The sequence below is a fragment of the Carlito syrichta genome, unplaced genomic scaffold (assembly GCF_000164805.1).
Source record: "Carlito syrichta isolate Samal-C Ts95f unplaced genomic scaffold, Tarsius_syrichta-2.0.1 Scaffold302017, whole genome shotgun sequence".
In the NCBI taxonomy this organism is placed as follows: domain Eukaryota; kingdom Metazoa; phylum Chordata; class Mammalia; order Primates; family Tarsiidae; genus Carlito; species Carlito syrichta.
This window is the reverse complement of record NW_007246113.1, coordinates 175667-194838: the sequence shown is the minus strand read 5'-3', so window position 1 is coordinate 194838 and position 19172 is coordinate 175667. Positions and strand designations below refer to the sequence as shown.

General features: G+C 37.9%; 1 protein-coding gene across 5 annotated transcripts in view; it reads right to left on the bottom strand.

Moving 5' to 3' along the window:
* Nucleotides 1-302: 302 nt before the first annotated feature.
* Nucleotides 303-19172, bottom strand: part of NPNT (nephronectin) — a 78161-nt gene continuing 59291 nt past the window's right edge. For 3 of the 5 annotated variants that reach the window (XM_008055884.2, XM_008055883.2, XM_008055886.2), the window contains 4 exons: nt 11674-11760; nt 10796-10894; nt 2404-2660; nt 303-657 (listed from right to left, as the gene is read on the bottom strand). In XM_008055884.2, coding sequence (XP_008054075.1) covers nt 562-657; nt 2404-2660; nt 10796-10894; nt 11674-11760 — 539 coding nt within the window. In that variant the 3' untranslated portion in view covers nt 303-561. The remainder of the gene's footprint in view (nt 658-2403; nt 2661-10795; nt 10895-11673; nt 11761-19172) is intronic. The other 2 variants (XM_008055885.2, XM_008055887.2) reach the window with 1 other exon arrangement.

Genomic DNA, 19172 nt, shown 5'->3' with positions numbered 1-19172 from the left:
AAGAAAAATACAGACAACGATAAATGCATCTTGATATGTTACACACTGTTATTTTATAAAGTAAATGACAATAAAAGTCAGAGTTCAGGTCAGGCCAGACTAGCTTAAGTGAAGAGGGTAAATCAGTTTCACAAGCACATCGTATATCATATTTTAAGGGAAGTCAATACTACTCATGGTACAACACTGATCAGATAACATCATGGCCATTTGCACAGCTTTCTTTTGACAACTTTTGCTCCCATAATTTGCTGCAAGGGGTACCTTGTAATCAGGATGAAGGATGGGATGGGTCACACACACTGTAGGCCTTCCTAAAAGAGACACAGGATGCAAGGCATCACTCAAAGATGGCTGGATTGTGTCGGCAGATGGCCCCGTATTTCAAGGAGGGTGTCAAAATTGTCATTGCACAAAAGCAGGTCAGCAAGACCTGGGTCACCAACCAGATTTCCTTCTAACCCACTGACCCACTCTTCTCCTAGGCCTGAAAAGAGGAAGAAGTGAAGATGAGAGTTGGAAAAGAAGAGGGAGCAACAGAGGCGTTCACAGCTAGAGTTGTTAGCGTTCCTCAGAGCAGTGGCCTTTTTTCAAGCTCACATCATCCAATCCAATCTCCCCAGTGTGACCATGCCTTTTTTCACCTTTGAAGATGACCTAGGGAGAGAATACACACACCAGTCAAGCCTCTGCCCCTTTCCAATGTCCACTTATGAAGCAAAGTAAAGGCAGACTTCCCCAAAACTAAATATTAAACTTAACAGGAGGAAAGACTAGAACATAGTTACCATTGTCACCTGCTTGTCTTTCATTAGAAATTTAAATCATCAGTAAACTATTCATCAGAACACATTACTTGAAATCAGTTATTCTTTAAAAAGCTATTCTAAGCTCTAGACTAATTCAACTTAGGAACACTCATAAAGTGGACTCTTTGTCAAAGATTACCAAAGTTAGAAGCAAGAAGAGTGTGATGGAATATAGAGGAGCAGATATTAAGAGCCAAGGATCTGAAGGTCATAATCATGCAGCCTGTCTTAGATGTTTCTTAGTTTCCCTTTTTGGTTAATATAACTTTATTGCTGAAAATGGAAAAGAAGCAGACACCATAATTCAATCACACTGATGTTTTAACTATGTAAAAACCAAAAACTTTCACTATTCTTTTTTATTTCTTCTACAGAGCATCCCTGCTCCTTTGGAAATAGTAGAAACCTTTCAATGCCATGATTTGAAATAATTTATTACCTTCTTTTATTTTTCCATATCCCAATATTGAGAAATTTTTTTTCAAAAAATTAAAAATATCAAAGAATTGAGCTAAATCCAAGTACTCTGATAAAAAACGGTATTACTGGAATCTATCTTTTCTTTTTAAATGAGTGGCTAAGCCAGGTGCGGTGGCTCAAGCCTGTAATCCCAGCACTTTGGGAGGCCAAGGTGAGAGGACCGCCTGAGTCCCAGGGCTCGAGACCAACCTGGGCAACTTAGTGAGAACTCGTCTCTACAATAAATGAAAAAATGAGCCAGGTGTGGTGGCACGTGTCTATAGTTCTGACTACTTAAAAGTCTGAGGCGAAAGGATCACCTGAGTCCAGCAGGCTGACTCTGGGGTGGCCGTGAGTGTACCACTGGACTCCAACCTGGGTGATGGATTGAGAAGTCGACTCAAAAAAAAAAAAAGTTGCTAGAAACTATACTTACAGATGTAGATGCAGAAACTCCTAACAGTAAGTTTTATAAGCATTGGCATAAATCTGACATTTTCCGTAATGCATTCATTATTTTGGTGGGATGTTGTAGACCATTTTCTTGCTACCTATGACTTGATTACTTACGATCAAACTTATATATTCATTCAAAGCATTTCCCTCATCCTGTCCTGAATAGAACAGTGCTTTCCAGCTGTAGTTCTGAGTTCCCACCCTAGGCTGCTTAACCATGATCTCTGAGGCAAAGAAAAATAAACTGAACTTTAAAGAAACATTTTAAAAGAGAAAAAAGAACCATCTCCAGGGTCATTTATGGTAGTAAAAGTTTGAAGTACAAGGAATTGAAGGAAAAGGAAAAGCAGACACAATTAAGCTCACCACCCCTGCCCTTTGAAGTTACTGTTGATTAACTTTTTAAAACTCCTCTATTTCTTTTTTTTTAATTAAAAATAGTGGTTCTTCACTAGGGTGAGGAAGGTAACGGTGGTCACAGGCTGCAATGAAGAAGAATGAAGACACAGAAAAGGATTTCAGAAAGAGGCACTGAAGGGAGACATCATGTCCAAAAAAATAACATGAACCTTTATTTGCACCTGAATTCAGAGACCAGGGCTTCTTTAAAAGTCAGAGCCCAGAGTTCTCTTATGAAAGGAAAACTGCCCAGGTTCTCCTTTTTTGTAGATCTACTTACGCTCTTGACGTCAGCCCCTCGCAAGGTGATCTGTGTTTGCCTCCAGCCATGGCCACCATTTCTTCCCCACAGGGCTGCTCCGTGGGCACTGTGTTTTCTCACAAATACCTGGAGCGTGCCAGAGTGCAGTCCTGTCACTTTGTGCCTGAATGACAGGCACAGGTCCCCTGAATGCATGAGGTGGCCAAGAGGTAGCACCAAGCGAGCGGCTTTTCCCCCTGGAGCTTTGGCTGCCGATACAGTCAGATACTGTCCACCTGGAATGGGAAAAGCAGGGCTGTGTGTATGTACCAATATCCTTCCTAGCACAAACAACACGGGCAGGAGTTTTAGCATTTTGTCTTACTTTTAAAGAACTCCAGATTTTGATGGAGAAAAATATGACTTATTTCTATGACTGTCTTAAATTCTGTGATTTATGTTTACAGAAAATGCTAATTTACTTTGCTTGTGGAGAGTATAAGTTATGCCAAGAACACACAATAATTAGCAATCCAAACACTGTGAATATTTCCAATGGAATATGATCAGGCATACATGGACATACCAAAACATTCACTACCTCCTCATCCTCGCCAACATAGCCTCCCAAGCTGGCTAGGTGGTTTAGTAGAGCAGACCCTAAATTTCAGGGATTATTTTTCTATGTGGATAATTCATCTCTGGGCAGTAAAGCACATAGTAATTTAAAGGGTATTATAATTATTTTACTCTCTCCTCCCATCATTAAAAAAAAATCTCTAAATACAGAAGGGTCTTTTCTAAAAAAGAGCTTGCTATGCTTCTGACACCAGTGTATACCTAAACCCAGGAAGATCCAGAGGTATCCTGGAAACCTGTCACATCTTCCTGGAGTGTCCATTTTATTTGGAGGTAAGCCATTTAAAACTTTTTTATATTAAAACAAATCCATAATATTATATCTATTTTATAAATATATTCTATTATAAAGAGGAACACAGATATTAATACAAACTTTCACTTTAGACAGATCACTTTGATGATGTTCTCAGATACCTAGGGCTACAGAGTTTGCTTTCCTTTGTTGTCAGGGAAATTGCAACTAGAAAAAAAGGGGAGGGGGTGCCACTTCTCAAAAGAGAGAAAGTCGCAAGTAGTATTTTGAAACTTAATCCATGTACAAATGACATTCCCCTCAGGGTGTTTTATCTCAGCCAACTGAAAAACACATTAGATGTTTCAACACTGATTTTTCCACAGGAAAAATGTGGTTGGAATGCTGAACATACGTAACTATTTTGGTAGGAATCTCACTTAATTTTTAGTTAAAAGATAAAACAAGTTGGGTGTGGTGGCTCACTCCTATAATCCCAGCTTTTTGGGAGGCTGAGGTAGGAGGATCTCTTAAGCCCACGAGTTCAAGACTAGGCAACATAGCGAGATCTCATTTTGATAGATAGATAGATATAGATAGATAAAATCATCTCTTTCATATACTTAATTTATATAAGACATGACAAGATTTTGGATTTTGTGTTATTTAAGTGTTTCTTCTACCAAGGTCCCTCTGAGCTTTCATAGGTCATAGGTGATTTCTATGTGTGCATGATGTGCCAGCCTCTGTGTTAAGTGCTGCCCAGAAAGCTGTGAACAGCTTCAAGTCAGAACCAACCTTTCCCCCACACCTTCCAGTTAAACTCCTAGCATAGAGTAGGCGTTTAAAATTGTTTGTTGAATAAATAAATGATGTTCCATGAATACGGAAAAAAAAACTACAAGGAAATAGGTCCTTGACTCATATACTTGAATCACTAAAAACAAACATAATTTCTTATCTTCTTCCCACTTCTCCTTGTCCCCATCTCCCGTCCCCCTCAAATTAATCCAAACAATACTTTGGGCCAACACATTTACATACATTTTAAATGTCTTCCTATAAGTCAGCTTTTGAATCATCACAGATATTCTGGCTAAGACTAATATATAATATTATTACAGTTAACCTGAAAGTTAAAAAAAAAAAGGATTAAATCTCTGTGGAATGTGTGCTAATAGCATTCTGCCAGATGCTATCTGCAAACAAGACAACCTAACAAATCAAAGCATTGTAATCAAAGATTCAAATAATCCTTTTTATACATATTTAAACTAGAGGCTGAGTACAATGGCTCAAGCCTGTAATGGGAGGCCAGGGCTAAAGTATTGTTTGAGCCCAGGAGTTCCAGACCCACCTAGGCAACACAGCCAGACCTCATCTCTACAAAAAATCAAAAACTTAGCTGGACACAGTGGCACATGTCTGTAGTCCCAGGTACTCCAAAGGCTGAGGTGGAAGGATTGCCAGAGTCCAGCAGCAGGTCGAAGCTGCAGTGAGCCATGGTTGTGCCATATACTCCAACCTGTGTGACAGAGACTCCAACTCACAACAAATAAACAGACAAACAAAAAACTCTAAACTTTAAAACATGATAAATGAGGTTGCAATTATTCGTCTTTTATAGAGCTACTGGGTGGCATGAATTCTTTCTCTTTGTGATAAAGGGAAATGTTATAAAGTTGGAACTAAGGGAAAAAAATTGATCTGGCATCCCAAACAAGTTAGCTGTTAAACACAATTTTCACCTCTGATTTCAAAATTCTGACTATATATAAGCATAAAACTATATTAAACATCTTGTTCAGTTTAAAGCATCACAACATCTAAAGAATTGGGAGGGGAGGAGGAGATAAAAAACAGATGCTGTAAAACTTGACCAGGAAGTTAGGTGATAACATTTTAATTCACCTATTTTTGATTCTGGACTGGTTGGTGCTTTTACAATTTCAGTTGACAAAACTCAAAGGTAATTACTAAGATGTTGACTTCTGAACTTTTCCTATGTAATCCATGTACATAAATGTACATGAATATGAAATTTTTAAAAAAAGAATACTATATTTGCAGCATTGTAATTTGCTTTTTTCATAATCATTTTTCTATATCAGCAATATAGTTTTTTGTTTTGTTTTTTTTTTGAGTTGGAGTCTCACTCAGTCGCTCAGACTGCAGGGCAGTGGCCGCTTCTGGCCACCGCAGCCTCGACCTGCTTGGCTCCGACGATCCTTCCGCCTCAGCCTTCCAAGTAGCTGGAACTACAGGCACGCGCTACCACGCCCGGTTGATTTTTTCATTTATTGTAGAGATGAGGTCTTGCCTGCCCAGGTGGGTCTCGAACCTGCAGGCTAAGGCAATCCACTCACCTCAGCCTCCCAAGGCGCAGGATTACAGACTGAGCCACCAAGCCCGGCAGCAGTATACTTTCACAACTGCAAGTATGCCATTAATCATTTAGCCAATTTCTTACTGAAGAACATTTAAGTTTCCAAATTTTTACTTTTTTAAGATAAAAATACCATAGAATAGACAAGTGAAACAATTTAAAAAATTTGTAACACATGAAAAAAGGATAATTTCTTTTACATTAAAAAACTTTTATAAATCAGTAATACAAGAACACAAAAGAAAAATAAAGGACATCACAAAAAAATGACTTAAACATATGAAAACATGATCAACTTTCCCCAAAAATTAAAATAGAATTAAAATGACATGTCTTTTCACCTATACGCTCGGCAAATACGTAAAAAACAATTTTATAATATCTGTTGGGGATGGTTCTCAAATACTGCTGGTAAAGTGTAAATTGCTAAAACCCTTATGAAGGGAAATTTGGTCAAATTCTATCAAAATTCAAATTCCCTTTTGATGTAGCAATTCCACATTAAGGAACTTATTCTATAGATACAGCAAACAGATGAAACAATATCTGTGCAAGGTTCTTCACTGCAGCACTGTCTGAACTACTTAAAGGCTAGAAATAAAAAGTTCCTCAGTGGAGGGCTTATTGTGGTGCATCTGATGAGTAATAGAATAATAGCCATGAATAAGAATGAGGGTGTTCTGAGTGTACTGCTATAGGACAGGCTTCTATGACTAATACTATTTTAGTGGTAACTCTGGCCAGGCCCTGCTTGAAATGTTTTACGTATATTTAGTAGATACTATTGATTATCCCCGTTTGAGCAACCGGCTCAAGGTCAAAGCTAGCAAGTGGTGGTTGCTGGGTCTCGGGCCAGGCATTCTGGCGTCAAAGTCTATGTTCTTCTTGTTAACTCTTAATATCATTAAGTGATAAAAGCACAGTATGGAGGAAGGTGCCATTGCATGCAAAAATATATCCCTGGAAATATAATCAAGAAACTGGCTGCATCTGGGGCGGGAGGGAATGGTGAACGGAAGCCAGGGATGGCAGAGAGTTTTCATTTTCATTGTTGATTTATTTTTCCACTTATGTGTGTGTTTTGAGTCAAGAGTCTCACTGTGTCACCCAGGCTAGAGTGCAGTAATACCATCACAGCTACCACAGCCACGACCTGCTAGACTTGACGACCTGCTGGACTCGGATGATCCTTCTGCCACAGTCTTCCAAGTAGCTGGGACTATAGGCACATACCATCATGCCTGGCTATTTTTATTTCTTTATTGTAGAAACAAGGTCTTGCAATGTTGTCCAGGCTAGTCTTGAATTCCTGGGCTCAGACAATCCTCTTGCCTTTACCTCCCAAAGTGCTGAGATTACAGGTGTGAGCCACTGTGCCTAGCCTTAATTTTCCACTTACATGTATTTGAAAATAATATTTACTTGTAGGTACATGCTGGCATACTTGATCGATATTTAATTCCTCATAGCTAACAGTGGTAGACAGAGCACTGAATCAGTTGCCTTTAATCCTTGTTCTTCAGAGAACAAGGTTCCAGGGAAAGGCCCTCAGGTCTAACTTTGACATCTATAGGAGAAGAGTGTGTCCTCAGGGCCACAGCTACAGGACTGTGGTATATCACCATGTCTGCTGGCAGCACAATTTTCCAATTCTTAGAGGAATGTGTTGATTTCATCTCATAATGAAGTTCAAGACTGAATGTGATAAGCAAACCCTAATGGCACCATAAAGGGCAGTTAGCAAATGTACTTATTTTTCAGCTGTTTCTCAAGGTTGTAAATGTATTTAGTTGAGAATTTTCTTAGAAATATTAGCATATAGATATTTACAAATCTGGATCTTGGATAAGAATTGTACACCATTAAACTCAGTCATAATTGGAGGTCTAAATATATAATCTCTTATAAATGTTATAATCTAGATTGAAACAAGTCAACAATCAGCTTGGTAATTAGAATAATTAGAATAATAAATTATTGAAATTGCTTATAATCTTCTCTGACCTTTACATGTGATACACATAACTCCACCTGAACTTTCTAGAAGAAAAATAGTCATAAACATATAAGCTTTCTTAGTATTTTCCCATCAGTGTATGGCTAGAATTCCCCAACATATTCTAAAAATATCTCTGCAATTCTATCCTAACATATGACATATATTCCTACTCTTTCTTTCCATCTCTCTGCCATCTTTTGGTCTTTTCATCTGTTATTTCCAAGCTAGAATCCTGCTTACCGATTTCCCTGGGAATACTTGGGACTTCCATTCTGAATCAGGTTCTCAGAGATAGTTAATGAGGCTTTCTTATCAACACTCATCCAATGTTCAAAACCCTGTAAGAACATCTTACCATATGTCACCCAGTCAAATGCCTCCACCAACAGAGCACTCACTCCTTCAATGTCAACCTGTTCTTTTTTTAAGACAGTTCTATTAGAAAGTTCTTTCTGGGAGTGAACCAAAATAATCTCCCTGTAGTCTTCACCCATTGATCCTACTTCTCATCCTCTTGTGACCACAGAGAACAACTCTACACCAGTCAATTTAACAAGGAATTTTGCTCCATTATTTTTTCTCCAGGTTAAACATTACAGTTTCTTCATTTGTTTTTCACAGGCTTCAAGATATGTTTTCATCCAGGTAATTCTCTTCTGAGTGACATACAATTAACTCTATTCTTCTCAGACTGGAAAGAACCCTCAAAAATGGACTTAACAATTAACCACTTAGGCAAAGTGGATTTTTCATTCTGGAAAAATACCATATTTCTATGGAAATGGACTAACTTCATTATCTACTAAAACTCTAAACTCTCCTGCACTTGGTGCTAAGTCACATATTTCCCCTCTCTCAGCTGTGTGCTTGGTTTCTAGACCATGAACCATCTTGCATTCATCCCCATTAGATTTCACTCTCTTAACTGTGACCCATTAATCTGACCTCTTCAAGGCTGGCTGTGTCTGCACACACACTTTCCTCTCCAGTTCGGTCAATTTGTCTTCAATATTGAAGTTCAATGTCCACTTTATCTAAATTCTTGGTTAAAACTTGGACCAACCCTAGAAAAGCATTCTTCAGGGGCCAAAGTCAATCATTAGGAGTTATTCAAACTCCCAAGCAGCTGCCACTTCCTTTCAATTCGTTCTCTACTAACACAGCCCAATGAACGTTCCAAATTTTTTTTGTCTATCATTCTAATTTCCAATCCTTTTTTCATTTTCCCACCAGGGGGCAAGAATAATTTAGATCACAACAAATGTAAACATTTACAAATATGATGAATAATAAAAAAATGTTTAAAGGTACTAAATTGGTTCAAAAATATAATGTTTAAATTTAAAAAATCAAGTATTTTACATAGACTATCCAGTTCACACAGAAGTGCAATAAATTATACTAGTTTAGCATGAATTACTCTCCCCAATGTAACTTATTTGAAAGAATTATTCTTTATGACCATGACTGCCAAAGATCCATCCTTCTGTAGCTAATTTACTCCAGGTTGTGGCCAGTCTACTGGTTTGTGATCTGTTCAATCAGATCATGACATCTGCTGAAGCCAGATAGTGTGAGTAGTAAAAAATCCAGAATTACGCTGCAGATATTTTGGCACTGAACTGCCTTGAGCCCACATGGGTAGTATAGGGAAGCCTGAACATGAAGTCAGAAGACCTGGGTTTGACACTATATTCCACCAGGTATTCCACTTAGGAAACTTAGGTAACTTCTCTGGGTGTCATTATTTCCTTTGTGAAATAAAGACAATATTACTTGCTTCTCAGGGTGAATAAAAGAATTAAATAAAATTAATAAGATGATGTATGAGCTAAAACTGTCATGGGTATAAAATAAATGCTACCTTCTCTCTTGTTCACAATTCATTATGACATTAATACTAACACGGTACTGTTCAGAGTTAACTTAAGTGAGTGAAAGAGTAATGCAAGAATGAGTGAGTGTACTGTGTGAGGCATTAAACAATGTTTTTTCTTATAACTAAAAGAAATATAAAAACCGATTTGAATGTATTGAATATTCATATTTACAAAGTTTACCAAAAATTTTCATTTTTAAATATATGTTATATTTTGATTTTAGAGGATCTAAGCATACATTGAGGATTAATTTTTAATACCTTCCTACTCAAAATGTGCATTGACAGCTACCACCATAGTTATCTTCAGGGAGCCTGTTAAAAATGCAAAACAATCTGCATTTTAACAGGGTCTCCTGCTGCTCTGTGAGCACACTGAAGTTTGAGAAGAACTGGTTTAACAGATCATAAGAACTCTCAAGTTAACTTTTCTGTGTTTTGTGCTCTATCTATATATCTGTTGTGGTATTTAAGAACTAGGCTTTTAAAATAAATTAATAACACACATTTTCTTTACTTCTTGTATCTTTTATTCTCAGAATCTAGAATCAGGAGTATAACAAGGAAAAAAGAAAACCAAACTCCTCTTCCTTCCATTAAGTTGGTCTAAAAAGATTTAACTACTGAAAACTATCCTTAATCTAGAAGAAAAATTTTTATGAGTACTAAAACTTTAATAGGAATTGTGCAATTTTAAAGTCTGTTAATTTTCCAAGAGACTATACTATATCTAAATCTACCTTTCTAATAAGCTTCTCTTATGGAACAAGTAGTGGTAATTTGTAATTGTTTTTTCCAGCATCCAAGTTAGAGTGAATTTTTTTCAGAGAGATAATCACAATTTTACAGACGTTTCTACTATCTCCTTCTACTACTTTTCACATCTTTAATAACAACAACAACAAAAATATAATTGAGAAAACAACCAGCGACTATCTACCATCATGGCTACATCACCACTATATTAATTATTTTATTCCTGGAAATAGGGCATTACAAATAATTTGAAAATTGTATGCAAGAAAGAATCAAAATGTTTTATTTATCAAGCTTTTTGAGAGAAACTAACTGCCCTTTTAATTAACTACTCGTATCCCATAAAATAATGCTAGTTGATAGCCAACAAATTTAGTTCACTTAGAAAATGGAATATAAATATGGGCATAATCTTTTTGGGCCCCCTTTATTAAGTAAATATAGTTGTGTAACAGTATATTGATTAGCAGAACAAGTGTCTTCAGATAGGATCAAACTGAACTGTATATCAAAAACAGTTAGATGAAATGGTTTTACCTGCGGGGTCCCTGGTTGGTTCCCAGTGCAAGTCACTGTCTTTTTCCCTAATCCATCCACAAAGTCCATGGTCAAAATTACAACTGTGAACCAAAACACCTACAAGGAAATGACCAAAAAGATGAATAGATCAAAACTCAACAAACAACAACAAATGAATTTGTGCACTAGGGGCATCTGTACAAGTGTTCTCTCCCATCCAAACACCAGAACTTCTTTCCATGAGATCAAAAGGAAATAACATAAGCCTTTCTCAGCACATAGCACATGCATGCTTATCTGTATGAAAACAGAGCACAAAAATGTTGCCAAATTATGACCTTGTTATATCATCACTTAAAAAATATGATTTCCGCCGGGCTTGGTGGCTCAGCCCGTAATCCCGTGCCTTTGGGAGGCTGAGGTGAGTGGATTACCTGAGCCCGCAGGTTCGAGACCCGCCTGGGCAGTGAGACCTCATCTCTACAATAAATCAAAAAAATCAGCCGGGTATGGTAGCGCATGCCTGTAATTCCGGCTACTCGGAAAGCTGAGGCAAAAGGATCGCTGGAGCCCAGCAGGCGAGGCTGTGGTGGTCAGGCGTGGCCACTGCACTCCAGTCTGGGTGACCGAGTGAGACTCCAACTCAAAAAAAAAAAAAAAAAAAATATATGATTTCCTTTTCACAGTTTAAATACTACTTTAATATATTTTTAAAAGAAAATAATGATTCATAATTATTTTATTCCAACTGATTTAACTACATAGGAAACTGAATTTTTTTTAAAGGTATAATTTTCCCAGATGGTACCAAACAATCTACAATTTAAGTTATTTTCATGAAATGGAGAAAAATAATAAAATGTCATTATATCAGTACTAAGAGTATAAGTATCTACCTGGATCATCCTTTGTTTCATCATCTGCACTGACTCCTCTTTCTATTTCATATATTTCAAACAAGTCATTTGAAGGCTGCCGTGGAACTGCAAGAGAGAGGTTTTTGGTTTATTTTTTTAATGGGGCATTAATAAAGAGGCATTACCTTGAACAAGGATCAGGAGAAAAAGAACTAGGCATCCCACTCAATGGAAGAATCCAAATATTTTATTACATCTCACATGAAGATTCATGAAGTTTATTTTGCAGTGATATATACTCTATCACTTATCTGGGTACAATTTTTAAAAAACGATTTTCAAAAGTTCCTAAAATTCAATAAAAATAATTTGAAATTCTTCATCTGGAAAACACATTACAAAAAAACTACCAATTTCTAGCAAAGTATTCATCTTGATGAAATTCTAAAATTTATCTCTATGACATACATTAATATGAACTTTAAATTAAGGCTGTTTTTAGTTGAAATGCCTACAATTGAAGCAAATTATTTGGTTTCCTAACTACAACATCTACTTTGCTTCAATGAACTCTGCACATTGTTGAATTTAATATGGGGGGGGGGTACCAAAAATGTATACACGGTTTAAGAGATGTTATCTACATATTACTTTTTAAAGTAGTTTTTAGAAGTATCTGGCCGCTGATCCACTTTAAGCACCTCTTATAATTGCAGAAGTCAAATAGTCAAATGCGACTTGTATTCATCTTTTGCTATCGGTATATACTGAGTATTATAATTTTAATACGGTTTTTTCCATTCTTAAAATGTGTATACTTTTTTTTGCCACCCTCTGTATATTTCTTACTATGGCTTCACTTGCTTAAGCAGGTTTCCTGGCTCCTTTAAGATCAAATCCAAACTCCTTGGTACAGCATTTACAATCCACCCCACCAAAACACACAATGCTGTCCAAACATGCCATTTATTTTCACATGTCTGACCGATGCTCATCTTCCTGCTAATTAACATGCCAAACTTCCCCTCTTCCTTCAAGGTCCAGCGTAAATATCACTGCCTCCGGGGAAAGGTTCATGCCCCAGGCAGAATCAAATTCTTCTCTCTTGTACCTCAACAGCTTATGTTTACACACCTCTATTACACACTTACTTTTTTTTTTTTTGAGTTGGAGTCTCACTCTGTCGCCCACACTGGAGTGCAGGGGCACGTTCCCGACCACCGCAGCCTCGACCTGCTGGGCTCCAGCGATCCTTCCGCCTCTGCCTTACAAGGACCTGGAACTACAGGCGCGCACTACCACGTCCAGCTAATGTTTTGATTTATTGTAGAGATGAGGTCTTGCCAAGATGCCCAGGTCTTGCCAGTTGCTCGAACCCGCGGGCTCAGGCAATTCACTCACCTCGGCCTCCCAAAGCGCGGGATTACAGTTTAAGCTACCGAGCCCGGCCTATTACACGCTTTCATAAAGAGTTGCAGGTACACACAGCACATATGTATCTGTCCCTCTGCTAGTCTCTGAGGTCCTGGAGGGCATCAATCACATCTTATTCAGATGGCATTTCCAGGGCTTGACCTGGTGACAGATACTCAATAAGTGTTTACTGAGTGAATGCAAAGATTCTGTTAGAAACTCATGTGCTTTGTCATCACTTTTCCTCAGAGGACACATGTGGAACAGAGCTTAAGAATCCACTTTTAAAAATAATTGATTCATTTAAAACATTTATTTATTTATTTGATGTATATTTGATTGTGGTAGGAACCAAGGAGGCAGGATGAATGGGGTGGACAAAAACAAGGACCTGGATTTTATGTGGCTTGAATTCTTTCTTTTTTTTATTTTAAAGATGTAGGGTACAATTCAGCACTAGGTATACAAATGTTCATTATGCAGGTACCCTTGTTGATGAGGTGTGCACCCTTTCCCCTGGCAGTTTCCTACTACTACCAGTCCCACACCCCTCTCCCCTGGTAGTTGCGGCTTGAATTCTAATGTGAACAGCAGACATTAAATATGGAGATAACTGAGTACCGTAATTCTAAATTTTGATAAGAGCTAGGAAGGAAGATGTCATGGAAAGTAATTGGGTTGGGGGTTGGGAAAATGTGTGAGAACATTGGTGGTGGTGAAGGGAATTCCTGGTCAGTGGCCAGGGACTACTCCCTTCTCTTTGCCAGAAGTTAATTAATTTACTCTATTTTTATAAGGCAGGGAGTAGAAGGTATAGAATACCATGAAACAGACATCAGTCAAAGCAGTTCTGTTTTCAACAAAGTTCCTATTATTTAAGTAAGAATTTTTCTATTTGTGCTAATTTATAGGGTACATGAGAAACCTTTCACATGTATATAATGCACAGACTGTATCCATCACTCGAGTACAATGCATTTTTGTTAACTATAGTCACCCTACTCTGCTATCAAACAGTACATTTATTTTTTCTTTTATCTCACTGTTTATTTATATCCTTTTGTTCACTTTTCTTCATCTTCCCCTACTCTTGCACCCTTCCCAGCCTCTGTTTTCTCTCTTTACACTCTCTATCTTCATGTGTTCAAATTTTTTTTGAGTTCCTACATATTAATGGTGACATGCTTCTGCACAACAAAAGAAATAATCAACAGAGTGACGAGACAATCTGTTGAATCAGAGAAAATATTAGGAAACTATTCATCCAACAGAGGAATAATATCCAGAATATACAAGGAACTCAAACAAATCAACAGGAAAAAACAAATAATCCCATTGTAAAGTAGGCAAAGGACATGAACAGACATTTCTCAAAAGAAGATAAATGGCCAACAGATAATTAAAGCATTTTTAAAACGTAAGTAATAATTCCATAGTATTTGCACTAATTTTTTTAGTTTACTACTTCTGAATTTTCCTTTTTTGTTTCAAAAGTTAAAATAGTGAAGCTCCTTTCCCTTTCACACTACACTTACAATACCCAGCTGGGCAGAGATTAAGAAGAGAAGTTCTAAGGACACATTTGATCATGGGTGTCCTGGGGGTAAGGCAATCCCCTCCCTCTTTTATCACATGGGGCTCTGATAAGGCAAATATCTCTATTATTTATCAGACATATTACGATGTTGTAGGCAAGCATGACATAGAGAAAGTTATAAAAATCTATAGAACAATCATGCTTTTGTTCTCTTCTCTTGCTGTAACTTACACAAAACATCTCTAAAATGGAATCAGCTCAACTCTCACAGTACCATCTTCTAGGGGCATTATGATAGTTTTTCAGGCTTCCTTTTTTCTCCCCAGATGAAGAATTGCCAAATGGCAAATAGAGTTGATGTAGAGTGGGGGGATCATATAAAGGTTTCTTGGTGCAGGGAGCATATTTTTTATCAGATCAAGTTGGTTCTCTCTGAGGAAGCACACTTTACACTGAAGGGGGAAGAATAGGACATTTACCAAGAAATAAGCATAGCATTCAGGTAAGGGGAGAGGGAGAGTTTCAGGCATCAAGTACAAAGAAAATGCTCAGAATATTTAGAGAAAGGAATGCACAGCGGTGGGAGGATCTTGAGAAAGAGAGAAAGTGGCATAGGATAATGTTGACAAGAAAGGAAGGGATGTGATCATATTTTTGGAAAACAGCAACCCAAATAATTAGTCATCTAACAACTTCCAAAGCATCAGATGGTTCACTAATATTTTGGGCACTTGATTTCCAAGAACGATTTAATTTAGCAGTGGATCAGCATGCACACCTTCATTGCAATTCACTGGGAAACATTACAAGGAATTTGGAGACCTGGAGGGCTTAGCAAGCTATTGGTTCTTACAGTTTTGTGTGCTGTACTCTGTCACCCTATGAAATTACTGAATTAATTCTCCTTCCCCACACATACTACTGTGGATTACTCAAAGTAGCCCACTGAAATGTTGGGGAAGGTACATTGCCCACTCCCTGGTAGATTTTACACTTTATGTGAAAATACTAAGTGAAGTAAGTAGAGGGAAAAATCAGTTTTATCTTATATCTCAGCGAAGTAGTACAAGAAAAACAAATACACAAAAGGACTACAGTGATAAGAAGTACACCAATGGCCAGCTCAGTGGCTCAGTCTGTAATTCCAGCACTTTGGGAGGCTGAGGCAAGTGGATTGCCTGAGGCCATTGGTTCAGGACCAGTCCAGGCAACTTGGTGAGACCTCATCTCTACAATAAATAAAAAATCAGCCGGGCTTGGTAGTGCATGCCTGGAGTTTCGGCTACTTGGAAGGCTGAGGTGGAAGGATCGCCAGAGCCCAGCAGGTCGATGCTGGGGTGGCCATGAGAGTGCCACTGCACTTCAGCCTGGGTGACAGAGTGAGACTCCAACTGAAAAAAAAAAAAACAAAAAACAGAAAAAAAAAAGAAGTACACCAATATGCTAATAGTGGTGGTCTAAAATGAAAGTGATTTTAAAAAATTTGTTGATTCATTTTGTCTTTTGTAATTCTATTAGGATTGTTTGTAAAAAGAAAAATTGTAATTATGAATTTAAAAACTTACCTAAAACATGTAAAGAAAACAGGGTTCTGTCAGAGCACATATACATAGCAACTGCAATCTGCTATTTGTATTTAGATTACTCAGAGAACTTTGAATAATGTTGATACCTGTTGCTGAATGTGATGCTATGAAATTGAAATGTTTTAAAAATTCAAATATTTTATTTGATTCAAGGAAGCTATTTTGACCAATGCAGAGGAGTTAGTCAAAATAAATGATTCTCCTTGCCTGAAAATAGAATAGCCAGAATGGACACTGATACATGGCTTTTCTATTTATTCTTTCCCTCCTTCATATATTGGCTAATATTCCATTTAAATACACAATATACATATTTTTGAAAACAAATACATATCTGATATTCTCTGTAGCTGGGCCATTAATTCTTAGAATGGAATGATTTTAGAGATTAAGAAAAGGCTAAGAGAAATGCTAGCAACACAATTCCTCAGCCATTTGTCCATCCACCCTCCCTCCCTCTATTCCATCCACTTAGTTGAGGCTCATTAAGAAAATGAGCCTCAACTAAGTATGAGGCACTGGGCTAGGAGCTTGTGGTGAAGCAATGAACATACTCTTGCCTTCAGGGGGTCTATATTCTAGAGGTGAAGGCAAGCATCTAACAATTTCCTCACATAATGTGTGGTTTAAAGGCATAAAGAATGCTGTGTGAGTATGGGGCTGGGGCCTGGGCTGGGTAAGCTAACCTGGGGAGGAGAGATGTCATGAAAGTCTCTGAGAAGTGATACTTTCCTAAGACATGAAGGTACATTACAGTGCACTGAGGCCCTGGAGAATAAAAAGGTGGGGAACTAAAACATCAGTGTATCTATAGAACTTATGGGGAGAGGTCAGTTGCAGGAGGAAGGATGACAAATGCAAGCAGACTGTACAGGACCTTTATAGATACATAATGTATTGATGTATCGGGCTGATTTTCTAGCTCCCTTTTCTACATTCCTTTTTTTTTTAATTTTAAAGATGTAGTATACAATTCAGGATTAGGTACATAAGTGGTCTTTGTATAGGTAATGTCTGGACCTCTCTTTGGCCCCTAATTTGCCCAGCTTGAGATTAGGTACCCTTATTGATGTTATATTCTCCCCATTCCCTCCTCAGGCAGTTTCCAGCTACTGCCAATCCCTTTCTTTTTTTTTTTTAAGTTGGAGTCTCACTCCATCGCCCAGGCTGGAGGGCAGTGGCATGCTCACAACCACCCCAGCTTCAACCTGCTGGGTTCTGGTGATCCTTCTGCCTCAGCCTTCCAAGTAGTCAGAACTACAGGCTAAGTTTTTGATTTATTGTAGAGACGAGGTCTCGCCAAGTTGCCCGGGTTGGTCTTGAACCTGGGCTCAGGCAATCTACTCGCCTATGCCTCCCAAAGTGCTGGGATTACAGGCTGAGCTACTAAGCCCAGCTGTCAATCCCTTTCTTATAGTGTTATGATAATTGTTCAGGGTTTGCTTATGAGTGAGAACATGTGGTACTCAGTTATTTGTTTCTGTGATAGATCACTGAGTATTATAGACTCCAAATCCATACAAGTTGCTGCAAAGTCCATAATTTTTATCTGTTTTTATGGCTGTAAAATATTCCATCATGCATATTATACATGACCTTTTAAAATCTCATAAATATTTCGACTTTATCCTGGCAGAAACCAGGAGCCTCTTTTGGATCTTGATAGAAGATTGCCAAGAACAGGTCTGCATGTTAAAGTTACCATTCTGGCTGTAGCTTAAAGAATGAACAGGAGGAAGGTGAGAGTGGTTGTCACAGGGCCATTATGACCAAAACTGACATAAACCAAAGGATGTTCACATACTTTTAGAATATTTCCCCTAAATCTTTCTACCATTGGACAGTGTTTCACCCACTAAAAAATAATTCTTGCCTGTGGTTTCTTACAACCTTCTACATGAACTATAAGGGGAGGTACAGGTAGTGAAGCAAGCAGACAGCCGGATAAAAACATGGTTGGACTAGGCCAGAGAGCATGATCCTTTCCAATAATGACTGTAGAGCCCTGAAATCTGTGGAGAAATGAATTACACCAAGAAACACCAGTCCAGCGCTTTCTATTAGACACATTTTCCCTAGGGATGTTATACTATTAATATATAACCCATGTTCATAAATGGGTTTCCCAAATAGTCAGTTGTATATTTTTACCCAGAAAACATGAAGAGTGAGCACAGAGAAGTAGATGTGAATGTTGTCAGACACATCTCCCTCTACCCCATTTCTTACAAAGAGTAACTATAGCAAATTGTAAGTATTGAGGTAGGTTTGCAAATTCTCTTTCTGTTCCAAGGTGGTTCCTGTGACATTACCCAGGCCAGTTCTGACATTTGTTATTGGACTAAAGGATTAAAGATAACAGTGTCTTAAATTCTTTCTATGCTTAGGGGTTTAGTTCATTGAGAAGAATGGTACATATGTAACTATCCTAATATTCTGAAGGCTCTTTCTGGTGGCAAAATCTAAGATTCGTAGAGCACAGATTGGAGAGTGGGGATGATAAGGGTAGTATGAGGCAGTCTCTACCTTTCTTCCTGTCTCCCTATGCCCTGCTCTCTCTCTCCAGATGCATTATAGCTTTAAATGACCAGAGAGGAGCAAGCACAAGGACTTGAAATGAGTTTCTGAAATTTTTTTTATCACATTAGAAGTTTTTAGCCATCTATTGATTACAAGCAAAAAGAAGAAGGTTTCTGGGCCACACCAAAATAAAACTTTTTTTCTTTTTTTTTGAGTCAAGAGTCTCACTCTGCTGCCCAGGCTGGAGTCCAGTGGCATTATCACTGTTACCACAGCCTCAACCTCATGGGCTCAGGCAATCTTTCCAACTCCACCATCCAAGTAGCTGGGACTACAGATGAGACCTTGTCTCTACAAAACAAAAAATAAAAACAAAAAAATTGGCCAGGCATGGTGTGCACCATCATGTCTGGCAAATTTTCTCAGTTTTTGTTGCCCAGTTTTCTCAGTTGTGTTACCCAGTTTTGTTGCCCAGGCTGGTC